Here is a 17,680-nt window from a genome sequence, read left to right on the forward strand (position 1 = left end):
TGTGGGAGGTATTGTATTGTAATAGTGCTTGTCTGGGGAGAACCAAAGTTAGATGCAGTCTAATGGACTGATGTGACTGCACTTACCAGACATTCATGTTTCAATGAGCTAGTCACGGAGATGTGAGTCATTCTGTTTACTTACTTATTTCTGCCAAAACCTGCCTTAATAAGATTTAAACAAAGACTGGTTTATAGGTTTCTGCAAAATATGCTTGCATTATTCAGAAGCAAAAATTACAACCCCTCCCCACCTTAGGGGATTGACTCAAAGCGTAGTAGGAAGGGAATCCTTTCAGAGGGTACAACCTCAATTAATATTAGTTGTTTGGGGTTTTTTTTTGACCTTGCCTATAGAGATGGTCAGAAATATGGATCTACATTGATCATAGTCAGTAGTAAGCAGTTTGGCTATATGATCAAGGACTTAGAAGAAACAAGATTGAAAGATTGGTAATAAGGAGATCTATCAGGAATCACAGAATAGACTAGAATATGAGTATATTTGTGCTCCATGTAAATGTTTAATAAAAGGTAGTGCTGCCAAAGGAGGCACTTAATAGAGTTGACCAGTTGATCTGTTTGTGAATGTCAACCAGCATACGCCATTGTATGCACAGTGAGCTGTGAAATGGAAAAATCACATAATATATTGCCCAAACTGCAGAACTTCTGAAAGTCAGAGCAATTAATAAGTAAGCCAGGAAAGCAAGCATAAGCCAGAACTCTCCGCATCAAACTGGGAATATGTGGTCACCCAGGCTACAAGCAAAGAAGTCATAATGGCAGAGATGGGAATTATGGAAGTATTTGTCATCATGGGCTGTCCCTTACCCAACACTGCAGAGCATCCAAGCTGTCAACATCAGAAACGAACAAAATGCTTCTGACACAGGATCACACCTGAAGGGACCAGGCAGCCATTTAGAAGGAATTAAATACAGTGCACCTGTTTCAGAATAGAAGGGATCAGTGATTTGTCTGCACCAGAGGACTTTCCTTTCTTTTCCAAATTTCTGCCAACACTGTCATTCATTGACTTACTGAATGACTTATTGTCTCAGTTTCCATACGATACTGCTTCTGCTATGGAATTCACACTACAGAGGAAATGAGGCAATTGACTGATACTCTTTAAGATTTACAGATCCTAATGTGAACATTGACCTTATAAAAAGTGGAATGTCTCATGTTGAAGACTCAGTTGCTATATGAGCAGGAAGAAAATAGCTTGTGAGTTTGGCATGCAGTTCTAGAGGATACATAGCCCATATTCTCAACCAACTCCCATAGGCACAGTTCATGGATCTGGGAATTAAGGAGTGAAAATGATGTTGACTTTTCATACTAGTTCACCCAATAAACGACTCACAACAGTTCTGCTTCCCAACTTTTGGTCTTGCTAGTTGAAATATCTTAGTATCCAGGGGATAAATGCTTCTATATGGGACATAGCAGTAGTTTCATTGAGCAGGAAGTTCTTGATTTACTCACTTTACCCTTTTACCTCTCTGTCCTTAAAACTTTCCACCTTACTTACTCTATTTTAGCCATGCTAGCTTCCTTTTTTGAATCACACATGCCAAACCTACTCCACCCTAGAACCTTTGTACCTACTGGACCCTGTTCTTCCAAATATCTGCAGAGCTGATGAGTATCTTTGCTTCCTGGAGTCTTTTCTCAACTATTCCCTTTATAAAGAGGCTCACACTGAGAACTGTGTTTAGATTGAAACCTGCCTCTGCCTTTTCTGGCCATCCTGATGCTCCCTTTTCTTGTTTGCAGCATTCATCACCTTCTAACTGACTATATGATGTATGAATTATTTTGTTATTTATCACCTGTCTCCTCTTGGAGGCTGGGGTCTTTGCTTTGTTCACAGTTGTGGCCCAAGCACTGAGAAAGCTGGCTCTCCAAAAATATTTGTCCAGAGTGAATGAATAATTAAATTGAGATTGATCCTTGAATTATTGCTAGTTCTAAGAATTCTGAGTTCATTCTAAACAACCTTCTCTAAAAATTCAAAGTCCTGAGTCCTAAGAGCTGGAGTAATCCTAGAAACATCCTGCATCTTGAAAGGATTTCTATTTTTGGTGAGGTCGAAGGATCTGAAAGTTGTAAGAGAGCAGAAAGATCTACTTGGTGAATCCATGTTTCCTTTCTAATACTTAATAGGTTTAGTGAAGATCTGACCAGTTTTCTGTTGTCTAGGGGTTTCTGATTAGGAAGTTTATGCTTCTGGAAGTTTAGTGAACTGGCTTGAGCTTAATTCCATTAAGTGTACTTTCTATGCAGCCTCTCATGGCAGCAGTAATTAGAATGCCCTCTGTATACCCCCAATTAAAGTTTCGGGCCCTGATATCACCGGCGTTTGGTTTAGAAATGTAAATTAGCCAGTAGCTTGTCATTTGAGCTGATGAGAGTGGTGATACTTGGGAAGCAAAAGAAGACACCTAAAATTTGTAGAATTATCCTTTAACCAAAAAAAAATGGTAGTTAATAATTTCTTTTCCTCTCCAGAAGATGAAAAGTAATTAAAGTGTCAAAGGAGTTGCACTTAGTTTCACATTTCTGGTAGCTTCCTGTTTTAATATCTTACTGTTCTATCTTGACAGCATTAGCTAATGAGTTGGTACAGTAGGAAAACTTCAAAACTTTCTTTTGTTGGTACAGAAAAACTGAGTTGCTTTGTGTGTCTGTGAACTGAACTCATCCTCATTCACTCAGTCAGTCAACAGATATTTATGGAATGCTTACTCTGTACCAGAATGTTGTGGCAGTGCCAGTGTGGAACTTAAAGCCAGTTTTATTTCACTATGATAATTATCTCACCAGAAGGAAGGCAGTTTATAAAATGTTCATTTTAGCTCCATTGAATAGATAGCAGGGTGTAAGTGACTCGCTCCATCCATTCCCCCAGGGTAGTGTCTGTTTGTCTGTTTTTCTTCAAGAGGCATTTGTAGAAGGTGAAATGGAAAGGGTGATTTCTAGTGTATGTGTGTTCTAGGCACCATACTAGGTGCTTCCAATATTTTGTCTAATTTGACCCTCATAACAACTTTGAGAGACGGCTTTTATCCCCATTTTAAAGATAAAGAGACAGAGGCTCCGGTTAAATGATCCAAGGTCACACAGGTAGTAAGAAGGATGTCGGTTAGGAACAAGGCTGTGATTTCCTTCATCAGATGCAGTTTCTATTCTGTTTACCTTCTCATGGAAAGAGAGTTCCTAGTCAGGATAATGATTACTTGTCTATATTTTTTTCTTAAGACCATATACCAAGGTACATAGGTTATCACATATATTCATTCAGAACTAGCATATTTGGTTCAGAGTCTTAAGCTGATCTAGATTAATAGGTTTCACCTGAGGAATTCAATAAAATTTTTTTCCTGCTCAAATGCTAAGTGTTTCCAGAAGTATTTCTTTTGTAATTATAATATTTAGGGAAAGAAATATGAACCGTTGTTTTAAATAACTGAATTTTTTAACTTTAAAATCTCCGATCTAAAATAGCAAATTGTGGTATATTCTTTGGCTGAAAATAAAATTTTTCGCATTTATTAACAACTCTTTTTTTTTTTCCCCCAACAAAGAAAAACATACTTCTCCAGAAGGTGGCACTCTAAGAACATCATTTTAGTTTTTTAAACGAAGTACAAGAATACTACTCCATACTTTTTTTTAATGAATTGCACATTAAATTATTTTCCTGAGTCTCTGTCATGCTGACTTTTGTGTGCATTTTAAAATGTTTATTTGAAGTATAAAACTCTTAGGAAATATAATAAAATGCCTTTAGAAAATTGCGCCACTTTAAAGATAAGTGAATTGTATGTGTTGCATATTTCATATGAACCTGTTTTACTGAAAAAACAGGTATTAATGATAATTATTTTGTTCTTTGATTAAATTGCTGTGTTCCCATTATATTGTTATATTTTAAAACAAAGCAGAAAATTATCTTTCTTTCCAGTCACATTGAAAATCTATTAACAAAAACATTTTCCTGCAGTGGAATCAAATTTCTGTATGAAACAATTTACAGTTGAAATTTTTGATTGATCTTTCAGTGAATAGCAAACTCACTTTGGCTAAGTACCAAAAATAAGTTCAGTTAACTGAGGATCCAGTTAACATGGCTTTTATGTAATTAAAGACGCTGGTTAGATCTACACCATGCAAGAGCACTTTTTAAAAAAAAAAAGTATTCACTTTAAAATTTGTGTAACCTTTGTTATATTAAAACCATGCAATCTCAAATATAATATGAAGTCAGTATCTAGCATTTTTGAGTTGTGAATTTTCTTTTATTTTTAGGATAAACATGTTCTGTCAGTTGTAACTATTGAGAGGATGCTGGAGAGGCTGAAAAAATCTAATGAGCTTTTGGAACTCATTCTTAAAGGACTTAATGAATATTTGGAAAAGAAACGTCTCTTCTTCCCCAGATTCTTTTTCTTGTCTAATGATGAACTTCTTGAGATCCTATCTGAGACTAAAGATCCCACTAGGTAAGTAAGGCATATCAATATTACTATATATATCATAATGCATACATCATACATGGCTAAGTTGACTTGCTTAAATTTAATTTTCAGAATAATGCAGAATTTGTATATGATTGTTGTTGTTTATGTTAGTCGCTCAGTTGTGTCTGACTCTTTGCGATCCCATGGACTGTAACCCTCCAGGCTCCTCTGTCCATGGGATTCTCCAGGCAAGAATACAGGAGTGGGTTGCCATTTCCTTCTCCAGTTATATATGATTATGTTTATGTAATAACTTAAGACTGTTGTAAATCATTCCTGTAATCAACTTATTTGATGATTAAAACATAAGAAATACCATTGAATGATATTTTTCTAAGTCTGGGGTGGGTTTCTCTTTTTATCACATATTGTCTTACAGATTTTTCAGAACACATCACTATTCTGCATCCCATGCAGAGGAAAAGTTAGTGCCCTCTCGGTGCCTTGCAGTCACTCACCAGGTGCTACACCATGATCCTTCCTATTCATCCCCCACTAGTTTTCTTCTTGTTTATTCTGCTACAGTCCTTGCAGTTCTTCCATAGAAGAGTCAGCCTCCTCTCAGCATATTGTTCTCTTGGCCTAGGATCCTCCTCACCCAAATATTCACAAGACTTCTTTTGTTGTTGTTATTCAGTTGCTAAGTTGTGTCCAGCTCTTTGTGACCCTGTGGACTGCAGCACGCCAGGGTTCCCTGTCCTTCACTATCTTCCGGAGCTTGCTCAAACTCATGTCCATTGAGTCAGTGATGCCATCCAACCATCTTATCCTCTGTCATCCCCTTCTCTGCCTGCCTTCAATCTTTCCCAGCATCAGGTCTTTTCCAATGAGTTGGCTCTTTGCATCAGGTGACCAAAGGTTTGGAGCTTCAGCTTCAGCGTCAATCCTTCCAATGAATATTCTGGATTGATTTCCTTTAGGCTTGACTGGTTAGATCTCCTTTCTGTCCAAGGGACTCTCAAGGGTCTTCTTCAGTACCACAGTTTAAAAGCATCAATTCTTCAGTGCTGAGCCGTCTTTATGGTCCAGGTCTTACATCCTTACATGACTACTGGAAAAACCGTAGCTTTGACTATACAGACCTTTGTCAGCAAAATGATATCTCTGCTTTTTAATACACTGTGTAGGTTTGTCATAGCTTTCCTTCCAAGGAGCAAGCATCTTTTACTTTCATGGCTCAGTCATCATCTGCGGTTATTTTGGAGACCAAGAAAATAAAATCTGCCCCTGTTTTCATTTTTCCCTCATCTATTTGCCATGAAGTGATGGGATTGGATGGCATGATCTTAGTTTTTTGAATGTTAACTTTTAAGCTAGCTTTTTCACTCTCTCCTTTCACCTTCATCAAGAGGCTCTTTAGTTCCTCTTCACTTGCTGCCATTAGAATGATATCATCTGCATATCTGAGGTTATTTATATTTCTCCCAGCATTCTTGATTTCAGCTTGTGTTTCATCCAGTCTGGCATTTCACATGATGTACTCTGCAAAACCTGCTCAAATACCTGCCACTCAGGAAGGCCTTCCCTGGTCACTAGATTGCAACCCCTTCCAGCACCCACTAATCACCTTTCCTGATTACCTTCTCTGCCTTTTTTTTTTTTTTTTCCAGCATGCTTCTTTTGTCATCTGGCTTACTCTATAATGTGCCTATTTGCTTACTGTTTGATTTCCTCCAACAGAACATAAGCTCCATAATGGCTGAGGTTTTTTACCTTTTTCTCCCTACAGCTGATTCTTGACTCTTTAAAAGGGTATCTAGTATATATCAGACAGTGATTAGATATTTGTGACAATCCTTAGTTTTGTGTCTTGTGCTTTCAGAGTAAGAGATAAGTAATCCAGAACATGCCAAAAATGAGGAATTTAGTCAGTTCCATCTACATTACAGTGTGTAGACCAAAGTTGGGCACCTTCCAAGTAGTTGATTTATTTAAAGTTCTAATCCTGTTGTATAATTTGCAAGCAGTCTCTGAAGATCCCAGTTGAAATATCAACATACTTTGGTGCATTTGAAGATTCTTCAGATTAGTGTTTTATCTGTTGGTCAAGATTGATTTGATCCTTATATTACTTTTAATGTCTTTCAATTCATTGTGCTCGAAGCAAAGCCTCATGTAGCTCTTATAATAGCTGTAATTTTATAGGTCTTTTGTGATTATTCAATTAATGATGACCTACCACTTGACTCATGTATGTATATTCTGTATATATGTTTTTTTTTTCCCTTCAACACTTCATCTGCAGCATCTAGCAGGGACATCATGCATAATGCACATTTATGAATTTTGAATAAAGTTTGGAATACACAGAACATTGATATTTAGGGAATTCTTTTATTTGGTTAATTCTTTTAAATATTCTTTTTCCTGACAGAGTGCAACCTCACTTGAAGAAATGTTTTGAAGGAATTGCAAAGGTGGAATTTACAGAAAGTTTGGACATTACTCACATGAAAAGTAGTGAGGGAGAGGTGGTGGAACTCGTAGACACCATTTCAACAGCCAAAGCCAGAGGTCAAGTGGAGAAGTGGTTGGTTGAGTTAGAGAGAGTTATGATTAAATCCATCCACAAGGTAGCTGGCTATATTTATTATTATTTCTAGTAAAGATGATAGAATGTTAATGTATTACTGATAAATGCACTGTTATTTAGAAACTGAGTCATAAATTATCAACTCAATTATAATAGATTGAAGGCAAAGATATGGTCTGTGGTATTATTTTTGTAATGACTCACTTGACAAGCAATGCATATTACAAAAAACTTGGGTTTTAGTCTTGAGTCCGTCTCATTTCTTGTGCTTTTGATATTAGATACACTTTAATCTGGAGAAGGCAATGGCAACCCACTCCAGTACTCTTGCCTGGAATATCCCATGGACGGAGGAGCCTGGTAGGCTTCAGTCCATGGGGTCGCTAAGTGTCGGGTACGACTGAGCAACTTCACTTTGACTTTTCACTTTCATGCATTGAAGAAGGAAATGGCAACCCACTCCGGTATTCTTGCCTGGAGAATCCCAGGGACAGAGGAACTTAGTGGGCTGCCGTCTATGGGGTCGCACAGAGTCGGACACCACTGAAGTGACTTAGCAGTAGTAGCACACTTTAATCTACATGGTCTATCTTTAGTCTTGTCTAGAAAGCACCTCTCTACAGTTTCACATCAGTTTCGATGGTGCTTTCTTTTGTTCTGTGCATATGTAACATATGTACCAAAATGTTAGAAAATCATTAACAGTTACTTCACATCTCACATTAACACATTATCATCTCAGTCATTTGTAATATTTTTTTTTGTTACTAGAGAATTTTAAGTCATGGAGGCAAATAGACATTAGTTGAGCAGTTAAATTCATTTTTTACCATAGTGTGAACTTATCATGCAAGTTCCTTACCAGGAGTAAAAATCATGATTCATCAGGGAAGCTTGAGAGCAAGAACTAAAAGGAAGCATGGCATCAGGTCCTAATCAACACAATTTTCACTAAGTTTTCAAATTCTGTCATATATTATTGAAAAACTCATTGGAATCCACGTATTTAATATACATCATGTACCTTAATGCCCCTTTCTCTCAAATATAATTTGAGTATCTGCTTGAATTATATTTTTTCAAGAGGTATAAAATCTTTTGGACAGTTTCCCACTTCTCCCTTAGTTCAGTTCAGTTCAGTCGCTCAGTCGTGTCCGACTCTTTGTGACCCCGTGAACCTCAGCACACCAGGCCTCCCTGTCCATCACCAACTCCCGGAGTTCACCCAGACTCATGTCCATTGAGTCAGTGATGCCATCCAGCCATCTCATCCTCTGTTGTCCCCTTCTCCTCCTGCCCCCAATCCCTCCCAGCATCAGGGTCTTTTCCAGTGAGTCAATTCTTCGCATCAGGTGGCCAAAGTACTGGAGTTTCAGCTTCAGCATCATTCCCTCCAAAGGACACCCAGGACTGATCTCCTTTAGGATGGACTGGTTGGATCTCCTTGCAGTCCAAGGGACTCACAAGAGTCTTCTCCAATGCCACAGTTCAAAAGCATCAATTCTTCGGCACTCAGCTTTCTTCACAGTCCAGCTCTCACATCCATACATGACCACTGGAAAAACCATAGCCTTGACTAGACGGACCTTTGTTGGCCCTTACTGTTTTTGGTTGATATAATAAATTAGACTGATTGAAAAAGTGGATCTATGGATCCACTGAAAACATATGTAGCAAAGCACATGACTTAGACTTCCTGAATTTGCAACTCTCAACTCTCTGTGAATGAAGTCTACATCCACCCTGTCAGCATAGCCTTTGTCATCAAAGGGAGCGAGATATGGAAACATAGGAAAAACTTTAGAGGAGTTATGTAGTTTGCCTAGTGTGCATGTACACATGTGCGCGTGGCTGAGTGGGGATCTGATTAAGTTCAAAGTAAGTAATTATCTGAATTTGAAGGATCTCATTTTGGATTTACTTGAACTTACGTTTTGTAATAAAATTGCCTTTGTTTTTCAATCCAAAAGTATCTAAGACATCTTTGGCTGGTCAAAGAAATATTTCATACAGTATAGTTCATACAAATAGATTATATATCAGCAAAATAAAATGCTATATAAAATATTTTTTTGCTCACAGGTGTATGAAAAAACTTTAAATAGTCTTCTCACATGATTTGAATATTCATAATTGGCTAAAATGTCAGAAGTAGAGCAGTACAAGTTAATCCATTTAGGAGTTAGCTCTTCATTGTTTAGCTTGTTCAAGTAAAGTGTGAAACTGTTTACCTGTAAGCATTTTCTTTTTCAATTAGGTAATTAAAGATGCAATTCTTGCCTATACACAAAATGAACGAATTAACTGGGTAAGACAGTGGCCTGGACAAACAGTGCTCTGTGTATCCCAAACCTTTTGGACATTAGAAGTACAGACAGCTATTGCAAAAGGACAAGAGGTAAGTTTTTATAGACCCAAGGTTTTTCAGCATTTCTTTAATAGTGATTATTGCCAAAATACAATTATTCTAAAAAATTAAGACCATCCACCCAAAATCCAAGGATACTGGAGCCTCAATCTTGTTATTATATACATTTTTATGCTTTCAAAAATAGTGATAGTAGGACAAAGAAACTTCCTAAACTTAGAAGGATTAGGAGGAATTACATAATATAATTCTCTTTTATGCCCTCAATAAAACTACACTATGAAGTATGCTGTGCTAAGTTGCTTCAGTCATGTCTGACTCTTTGCAAGCCTATGGACTGTAGCCTGCCAGGCTCCTCTGTCCATGGGATTCTCCAGGCAAGAATACTGGAGTGAGTTGCCATTTCCTACTCCAGGGGATCATATACCCATGTGAATGCAGAGTTCCAAAGAAGCAAGAAGAGATAAGAAAGCCTTCCTCAGTGATCAATGCAAAGAAATAGAGGAAAAAATAGAATGTGAAAGACTAGAGATCTCTTCAAGAAAACTAGAGATACCAAGGAACATTTCATGGAAAGATGGGCTCAATAAAGGACAGAAATGGTATGGACCTAACAGAAGCAGTAGATATTAAGAAGAGGTGGCAAGAATACACAGAAGAACTGTACAAAAAAGATTTTCTTGACCCAGATAATCACAATGGTGTGATCACTCACCTAGGGCCAGATATCCTGAAATGTGAAGTCAAGTGGGCCTTAGAAAGCACCACTATGAACAAAGCTAGTGGAGGTGATGGAATTCCGGTTGAGCTATTTCAAATCCTGAAAGATGATGCTGTGAAAGTGCTGCACTCAATATGCCAGCAAATTTGGAAAACTCAGCAGTGGCCACAGGGCTGGAAAAGGTCAGTTTTCATTCCAATCCCAAAGAAAGGCAATGCCAAAGAATGCTCAAACTACTGCACAATTGCACTCATCCCACACACTAATTGGAGAAGGAAATGGCAACCCACTCCAGTATTCTTGCCTGGAGAATCCCAGGGACGGAGGAGCCTGTTGGGTGCCATTTATGGGGTCCCACAGAGTCGGACATGACTGATGCAACTTAGCAGTAGCAGCAGCAGCAGCACACACTAATAAGTCAGTCAGTCAGTTCAGTCCCTCAGTCATGTCTGACTCTTTGCAACCCCATGAATCGCAGCACGCCAGGCCTCCCTGTCCATCACCAACTCCTGGAGTTCACCCAAACTCTTGTCCATCGAGTCGGTGATGCCATCCAGCCATCTCATCCTCTGTCGTCCCCTTCTCCTGCTGCCTCCAATCCCTCCCAGCATCAGAGTCTTTTCTGATGACTCTTTTCAGAGTCAACTCTTCACATGAGGTGGCCAAAGTATTGGAGTTTCAGCTTTAGCATCAGTCCTTCCAAGAACACCCAGGAGTGATCTCCTTTAAAATGGACTGGGTGGATCTCCTTGCAGTCCATGGGACTCTCAAGAGTCTTCTCCAACACCACAGTTCAAAAGCATCAATTCTTCTGCACTCAGCTTTCTTCATAGTCCAGCTCTCACATCCATACATGACCACTGGAAAAACCATAGCCTTGACTAGACGGACCTTTGTTGGCAAAGTAATGTCTCTGCTTCTGAATATGCTATCTAAGTTGGTCATAACTTCCTTCCAAGGAGTAAGCGTCTTTTAATTTCATGGCTGCAATCACACTAGCAAAGTAATGCTCAAAATTCTCCAAGCCAGGCTTCAGCAATACATGAACCCTGAACTTCCAGATGTTCAAGCTGGTTTTAGAAAAGGCAGAGGAACCAGAGATCAAATTGCCAACATCCGCTGGATCATCGAAAAAGCAAGAGATTTCCAGAAAAAGATCTATTTCTGCTTTATTGACTATGCCAAAGCCTTTGACTGTGTGGATCACAATAAACTGGAAAATTCTGAAAGAGATGTGAATACCAGACCACCTGACCTGCCTCTTGAGAAACCTCTATGTAGGTCAGGAAGCAACAGTTGGAACTGGACATGGAACAACAGACTGGTTCCAAATAGGAAAAGGAGTATGTCAAGGCTGTATATTGTCACCCTGCTTATTTAACTTATATGCAGAGTGCATTATGAGATACACTGGTCTGGAAGAAGCACAAGCTGGAATCAAGATTGCCGGGAGAAATATCAATAACCTCAGATATGCAGATGACACCACCCTCATGGCAGAAAGTGAAGGGGAACTAAAAAGCCTCTTGATGAAAGTGAAAGAGGAGAGTGAAAAAGTTGGCTTAAAGCTCAACATTCAGAAAATGAAGATCATGGCATCCGGTCCCATTGCTTCATGGGAAATATATGGGGAAACAGTGGAAACAGTGTCAGACTTTATTTTTCTGGGCCCCAAAATCAGATGGTGATTGCAGCCATGAAATTAAAAGATACTTACTCCTTGGGAGGAAAGTTATGACCAACCTAGATAGCCTATTGAAAAGCAGAGATATTACTTTGCCACCAAAGGTCCGTCTAGTCAAGGGTATGGTTTTTCCAGTGGTCATGTATGGATGTGAGAGTTGGACTGTGAAGAAAGCTGAGCACCGAAGAATTGATGCTTTTGAACTGTGGTTTTGGAGAAGACTCTTGAGAGTCCCTTGTACTGCAAGGAGATCCTGGGAAGCCCTATGAAGAGAAGATATTAATGGACTTGTTTTGACTATTTTTATTTTTTTGTATTATTTTTTAGTTAACATTTTGAGTGAAGTTTGATTTTAATTATTCTAGAAGATATATGAATATAGTATTATTAATTGAATTGCTATTATTAATTAAAAACAGAAACTGCCTTCAGTGCAACATTCTTATCCTTAAAGTAGGATTTCAAGCAGATCAACTTTCACTTGACTGATGGGCCAATCAGAATCCAGCAATTGCAGATGTTGTTTAAAACCATGAGTTTTTTTTTTTTTTTTTTTTTACATGGAGTTTGGCATTATTGTGTGTAAGGTATTGTGGAACACTGAGTGTTGGGTTTGAGAGTCTTGTATTCCTTGTAAGCAAGCAGATGTCATAGAGGAAGGAGCTGAGTAACACATGCTTAGTTGATTCCAACTTACCAACAAGTCACTTATTTCTCCTCTGGGGAAAAATGAAGATGTGGGGCAGGAAATCGGGGATTTTAGGGGGAAAAGTCTTTCTTCCTGGAAATCAAAGCGCGGGAGTGAGGGTTTCTCTTACTGCAATAAGCCCTTGGATACTCCTGGAGTCTTGGCTCTCTGTCTCCATGTGCATTTTCCTTTTTCACCCAGTGGGTCCAGAAACTTCATTTCGTCTTTTCACTCTGAAGCTACCATTCAGCCACCTCCCCACACAAAGGGATTCCTCCACTGCCAGTGTGGGTTACTGGGGATACGTGTAGCCTTCTGGTTCTTACTCCTTGCTGTCCCCAAACCACCAGGACAGCTTTCTCATTCACTGTTGTGGAAAATAGAGGGGACAAAGGAACAAGTGTGAACAAATTGGGCAAATTCACGGGCATCTTCCATGTTTCTTCAGTTTAAATGTGTCAATTAAACTGCACCCGTCTGCCAAAACCATATTTTTCTCTGGTAGGAGTTGAAGTAGAGGATTTAAGTGTAAACCTTTCTTGTTTCTACTTATGTCCCAAGCATAATTTGAATCTCAAGAGACACACAATTCAAGTCATTCCATTTCAATGTGTCCTCTGCTCAAAACTGCTGCTGCTGCTGCTAAGTCGCTTCAGTCGTGTCTGACTCTGTGCGACCCCGTAGACGGCAGCCCACCAGGGCAGGTCCCCTGTCCCTGGGATTCTCCAGGCAAGAACACTGGAGTGGGTTGCCATTTCCTTCTCCAATGCATGAAAGTGAAAAGTGAAACTATCTGCCTGCAATTCTTACCATATTGTATAAAGATACAAATAGGTTTCCCCCCGCCCTTGGTTTACATCAGTATCCACTGATACTGAGATGAGGTTATTTATTCACTCATTTATTAGTTTTCTTCATTTTTTCTGTCACTTAATATGGTACACATATAGAACCATTCACACAGAAAGACAAAAGGAGAATCCATGCCTTGAGTGACTGTTATTCCAGGGGAACTCAGCTTCATAGATGTAGGTCCTCTAAAGCTGTAATTTAGTGGGATTTAGAGTCTTTTCTTCTCCAATATTGGAGAAGGAAATGGCAACCCACTCCAGTGTTCTTGCCTGGAGAATCCCAGGGACCGGGGAGCCTGTTGGGCTGCCATCTATGGGGTTGCACAGAGTCAGACACGACTGATGCGACTTAGCAGCAGTAGCAGCAGCAGAGAGTCTTTGCCGTTGCTTGCTAGATTGTTCTCTTCTGTTGTATTTTGTGGTGTTTTACATAGCTAAATTTCATGGAATGAAATTAGGCTTTGTATGTGTCCTTAAAAATTCTTTTCTTTTTCCTCTGCTTGTGAATACTCTGCATGAGTATGCCCTTCATCTGCTCCTGTGTGCCTTGTCCCTGTCACATCACATGCATATTTGGCTTATTTAAGTTCTGTAGCAGCATCAGGAGGGGCACATGTTTTAGGATCCAAAAGCATTGATGATTTAAGAAAATTTCATATGTAGTTCTATCTTGGGAGGATAGCATATGTTTTTGTATTTTATGTGTTGATAACTTTTCCCCTAATTAATGTGTGGTTCACATCTGAAACCGATGACTTTACTTGAGTAGCTGGAGACTTCTTGGCAGCCTCAGAGAAGACTAGGCATTTCCACTCACTGCAGACACCCCAAGTTGTCTAGAGCTTAATGCTATAATGGCACCTTGTTGTCTGTCCTGCTCCCAGAGGACCTGTTCCCCTCTGGATCCATTTCCATTTATTTATTCAAAGAATATTGACTGTGGAACTAGTCAGTATGAGGCATTAGAGGGCTAAAAATACATGAAGTAATAAAAACTTGGGTTATTGAAAATATCTATATGATTTTGAGTAAATGTATCATTGTGCATATCACCAATTCAATGGACATGAGTTTGAGCAAGCTCCAGGAGTTGGTGATAGTCAGGGAAGCCTGGTGTGCTGCAGTCCATAGGATCAGAAAAAGTCAGACATGACTGAGCAACTGAACTGAACAGAGGTATGATAAAAGTATTTTATTCCAGACCAGGTTCATTTTGGCAGATTATATAATAGTAGTTATTTTTATTTTATTTTTTTTTTCTAATTTTATTTTATTTTTAAACTTTACATAATTGTATTAGTTTTGCCAAATATCAAAATGAATCCGCCACAGGTATACATGTGTTCCCCCTCCCGAACCCTCCTCCCTCCTCCCTCCCCATACCATCCCTCTGGGCCATCCCAGTGCACCAGCCCCAAGCATCCAGCATCGTGCATCGAACCTGGACTGGCAACTTGTTTCATACATGATATTTTACATGTTTCATTGCCATTCTCCCAAATCTTCCCACCCTCTCCCTCTCCCACAGAGTCCATAAGACTGTTCTATACATCAGTGTCTCTTTTGCTGTCTTGTACACCGGGTTATTGTTACCATCTTTCTAAATTCCATATATATGCGTTAGTATACTGTAGTTATGTTTTTCCTTCTGGCTTACTTCACTCTGTATAATAGGCTCCAGTTTCATCCACCTCATTAGAACTGATTCAAATGTATTCTTTTTAATGGCTGAGTAATACTCCATTGTGTATATGTACCACTGCTTTCTTATCCATTCATCTGCTGATGGACATCTAGGTTGCTTCCATGTCTTGGCTATTATAAACAGTGCTGCGATGGACATTGGGGTACACGTGTCTCTTTCCCTTCTGGTTTCCTCAGTGTGTATGCCCAGCAGTGGGATTGCTGGATCATAAGGCAGTTCTATTTCCAGTTTTTTAAGGAATCTCCACACTGTTCTCCATAGTGGCTGTACTAGTTTGCATTCCCACCAACAGTGTAAGAGGGTTCCCTTTTCTCCACACCCTCTCCAGCATTTATTATTTGTAGACTTTTGGATCGCAGCCATTCTGACTGGTGTGAAATGGTACCTCATAGTGGTTTTGATTTGCATTTCTCTGATAATGAGTGATGTTGAGCATCTTTTCATGTGTTTGTTAGCCATCTGTATGTCTTCTTTGGAGAAGTGTCTATTTAGTTCTTTGGCCCATTTTTTGATTGGGTCGTTTATTTTTCTGGAGTTGAGCTGTAGGAGTTGCTTGTATATTTTTGAGATTAGTTGTTTGTCGGTTGCTTCATTTGCTATTATTTTCTCCCATTCTGAAGGCTGTCTTTTCACCTTGCTAATAGTTTCCTTTGATGTGCAGAAGCTTTTAAGGTTAATTAGGTCCCATTTGTTTATTTTTGCTTTTATTTCCAATATTCTGGGAGGTGGGTCATAGAGGATCCTGCTGTGATGTATGTCGGAGAGTGTTTTGCCTATATTCTCCTCTAGGAGAGCTAACACCTATCCTGCTCAAACTCTTCCAGAAAATTGCAGAGGAAGGTAAACTTCCAAACTCATTCTATAAGGCCACCATCACCCTAATACCAAAACCTGACAAAGATGCCACAAAAAAAGAAAACTACAGGCCAATATCACTGATGAACATAGATGCAAAAATCCTTAACAAAATTCTAGCAATCAGAATCCAACAACACATTAAAAAGATCATACACCATGATCAAGTGGGCTTTATCCCAGGGATGCAAGGATTCTTCAATATCTGCAAATCAATCAATGTAAGACACCACATTAACAAATTGAAAAATAAAAACCATATGATTATCTCAATAGATGCAGAGAAAGCCTTTGACAAAATTCAACATCCATTTATGATAAAAACTCTCCAGAAAGCAGGAATAGACGGAACATACCTCAACATAATAAAAGCTATATATGACAAACCCACAGCAAACATTATCCTCAATGGTGAAAAATTGAAAGCATTTCCTCTAAAGTCAGGAACAAGACAAGGGTGCCCACTTTCACCATTACTATTCAACATAGTTTTGGAAGTTTTGGCCACAGCAATCAGAGCAGAAAAAGAAATAAAAGGAATCCAAATTGGAAAAGAAGAAGTCAAACTCTCACTATTTGCAGATGACATGATCCTCTACATAGAAAACCCTAAAGATTCCACCAGAAAATTACTAGAAATAATCAATGACTATAGTAAAGTTGCAGGATATAAAATCAACACAAAGAAATCCCTTGCATTCCTATACACTAATAATGAGAAAACAGAAAGAGAAATTAAGGAAACAATTCCATTCACCATTGCAATGGAAAGAATAAAATACTTAGGAATATATCTACCTAAAGAAACTAAAGACCTATATACAGAAAACTATAAAACACTGGTGAAAGAAATCAAAGAGGACACTAATAGATGGAGAAATATACCATGTTCATGTATTGGAAGAATCAATATAGTGAAAATGAGTATACTACCCAAAGCAATTTATAGATTCAATGCAATCCCTATCAAGCTACCAACAGTATTCTTCACAGAGCTAGAACAAATAATTTCACAATTTGTATGGAAATACAAAAAACCTTGAATAGCCAAAACGATCTTGAGAAAGAAGAATGGAACTGGAGGAATCAACCTACCTGACTTCAGGCTCTACTACAAAGCCACAGTTATCAAGACAGTATGGTACTGGCACAAAGACAGAAATATTGATCAATGGAATAAAATAGAAAGCCCAGAGATAAATCCACGCACATATGGACACCTTATCTTTGACAAAGGAGGCAAGAATATACAGTGGATTAAAGACAATCTCTTTAACAAGTGGTGCTGGGAAATCTGGTCAACCACTTGTAAAAGAATGAAACTGGACCACTTTCTAACACCATACACAAAAATAAACTCAAAATGGATTAAAGATCTAAACGTAAGACCAGTAGTTATTTTTAGATTCATTAGTTTACTGTACAGAACAGTTTACAATGAAGAAAATATAACAAAAACAATTTAGTATCATGATTTTTTCAATTTAGCTGATCTGAATTCTCATTGATTCATATGGTATAGTTCCTAAAGAACTTAATTTATCACAGTTTGAAGCTAAATTTTAGTTCTAAGTTTGGCTTTTCTAGTAAAGAAAAAATATATTCTGCTAATGTAAATAGTAGATTCTTGTTGTTCAGTCGCTAAGTCATGTCTGTGACGTAATGGACTGCAACACACCAGTCTTCCCTGTCCTTCACTATCTCCCGGAGTTTACTCAAACGCATGTCCATTGAATCAGTGATG

General features: G+C 38.6%; 1 protein-coding gene across 1 annotated transcript in view; it reads left to right on the forward strand.

Moving 5' to 3' along the window:
* The window catches only part of DNAH7 (dynein axonemal heavy chain 7), a 259,565-nt gene that overhangs the window by 83,393 nt on the left and 158,492 nt on the right, over positions 1-17,680 (forward strand). The window contains 3 exon segments of the mRNA XM_070388877.1: positions 4,320-4,513; positions 6,906-7,104; positions 9,322-9,462. Of these exon segments, the coding sequence (XP_070244978.1) occupies positions 4,320-4,513; positions 6,906-7,104; positions 9,322-9,462 (534 nt within the window).

The sequence above is a fragment of the Bos mutus genome, chromosome 2 (assembly GCF_027580195.1).
Source record: "Bos mutus isolate GX-2022 chromosome 2, NWIPB_WYAK_1.1, whole genome shotgun sequence".
Lineage (NCBI taxonomy): Eukaryota > Metazoa > Chordata > Mammalia > Artiodactyla > Bovidae > Bos > Bos mutus.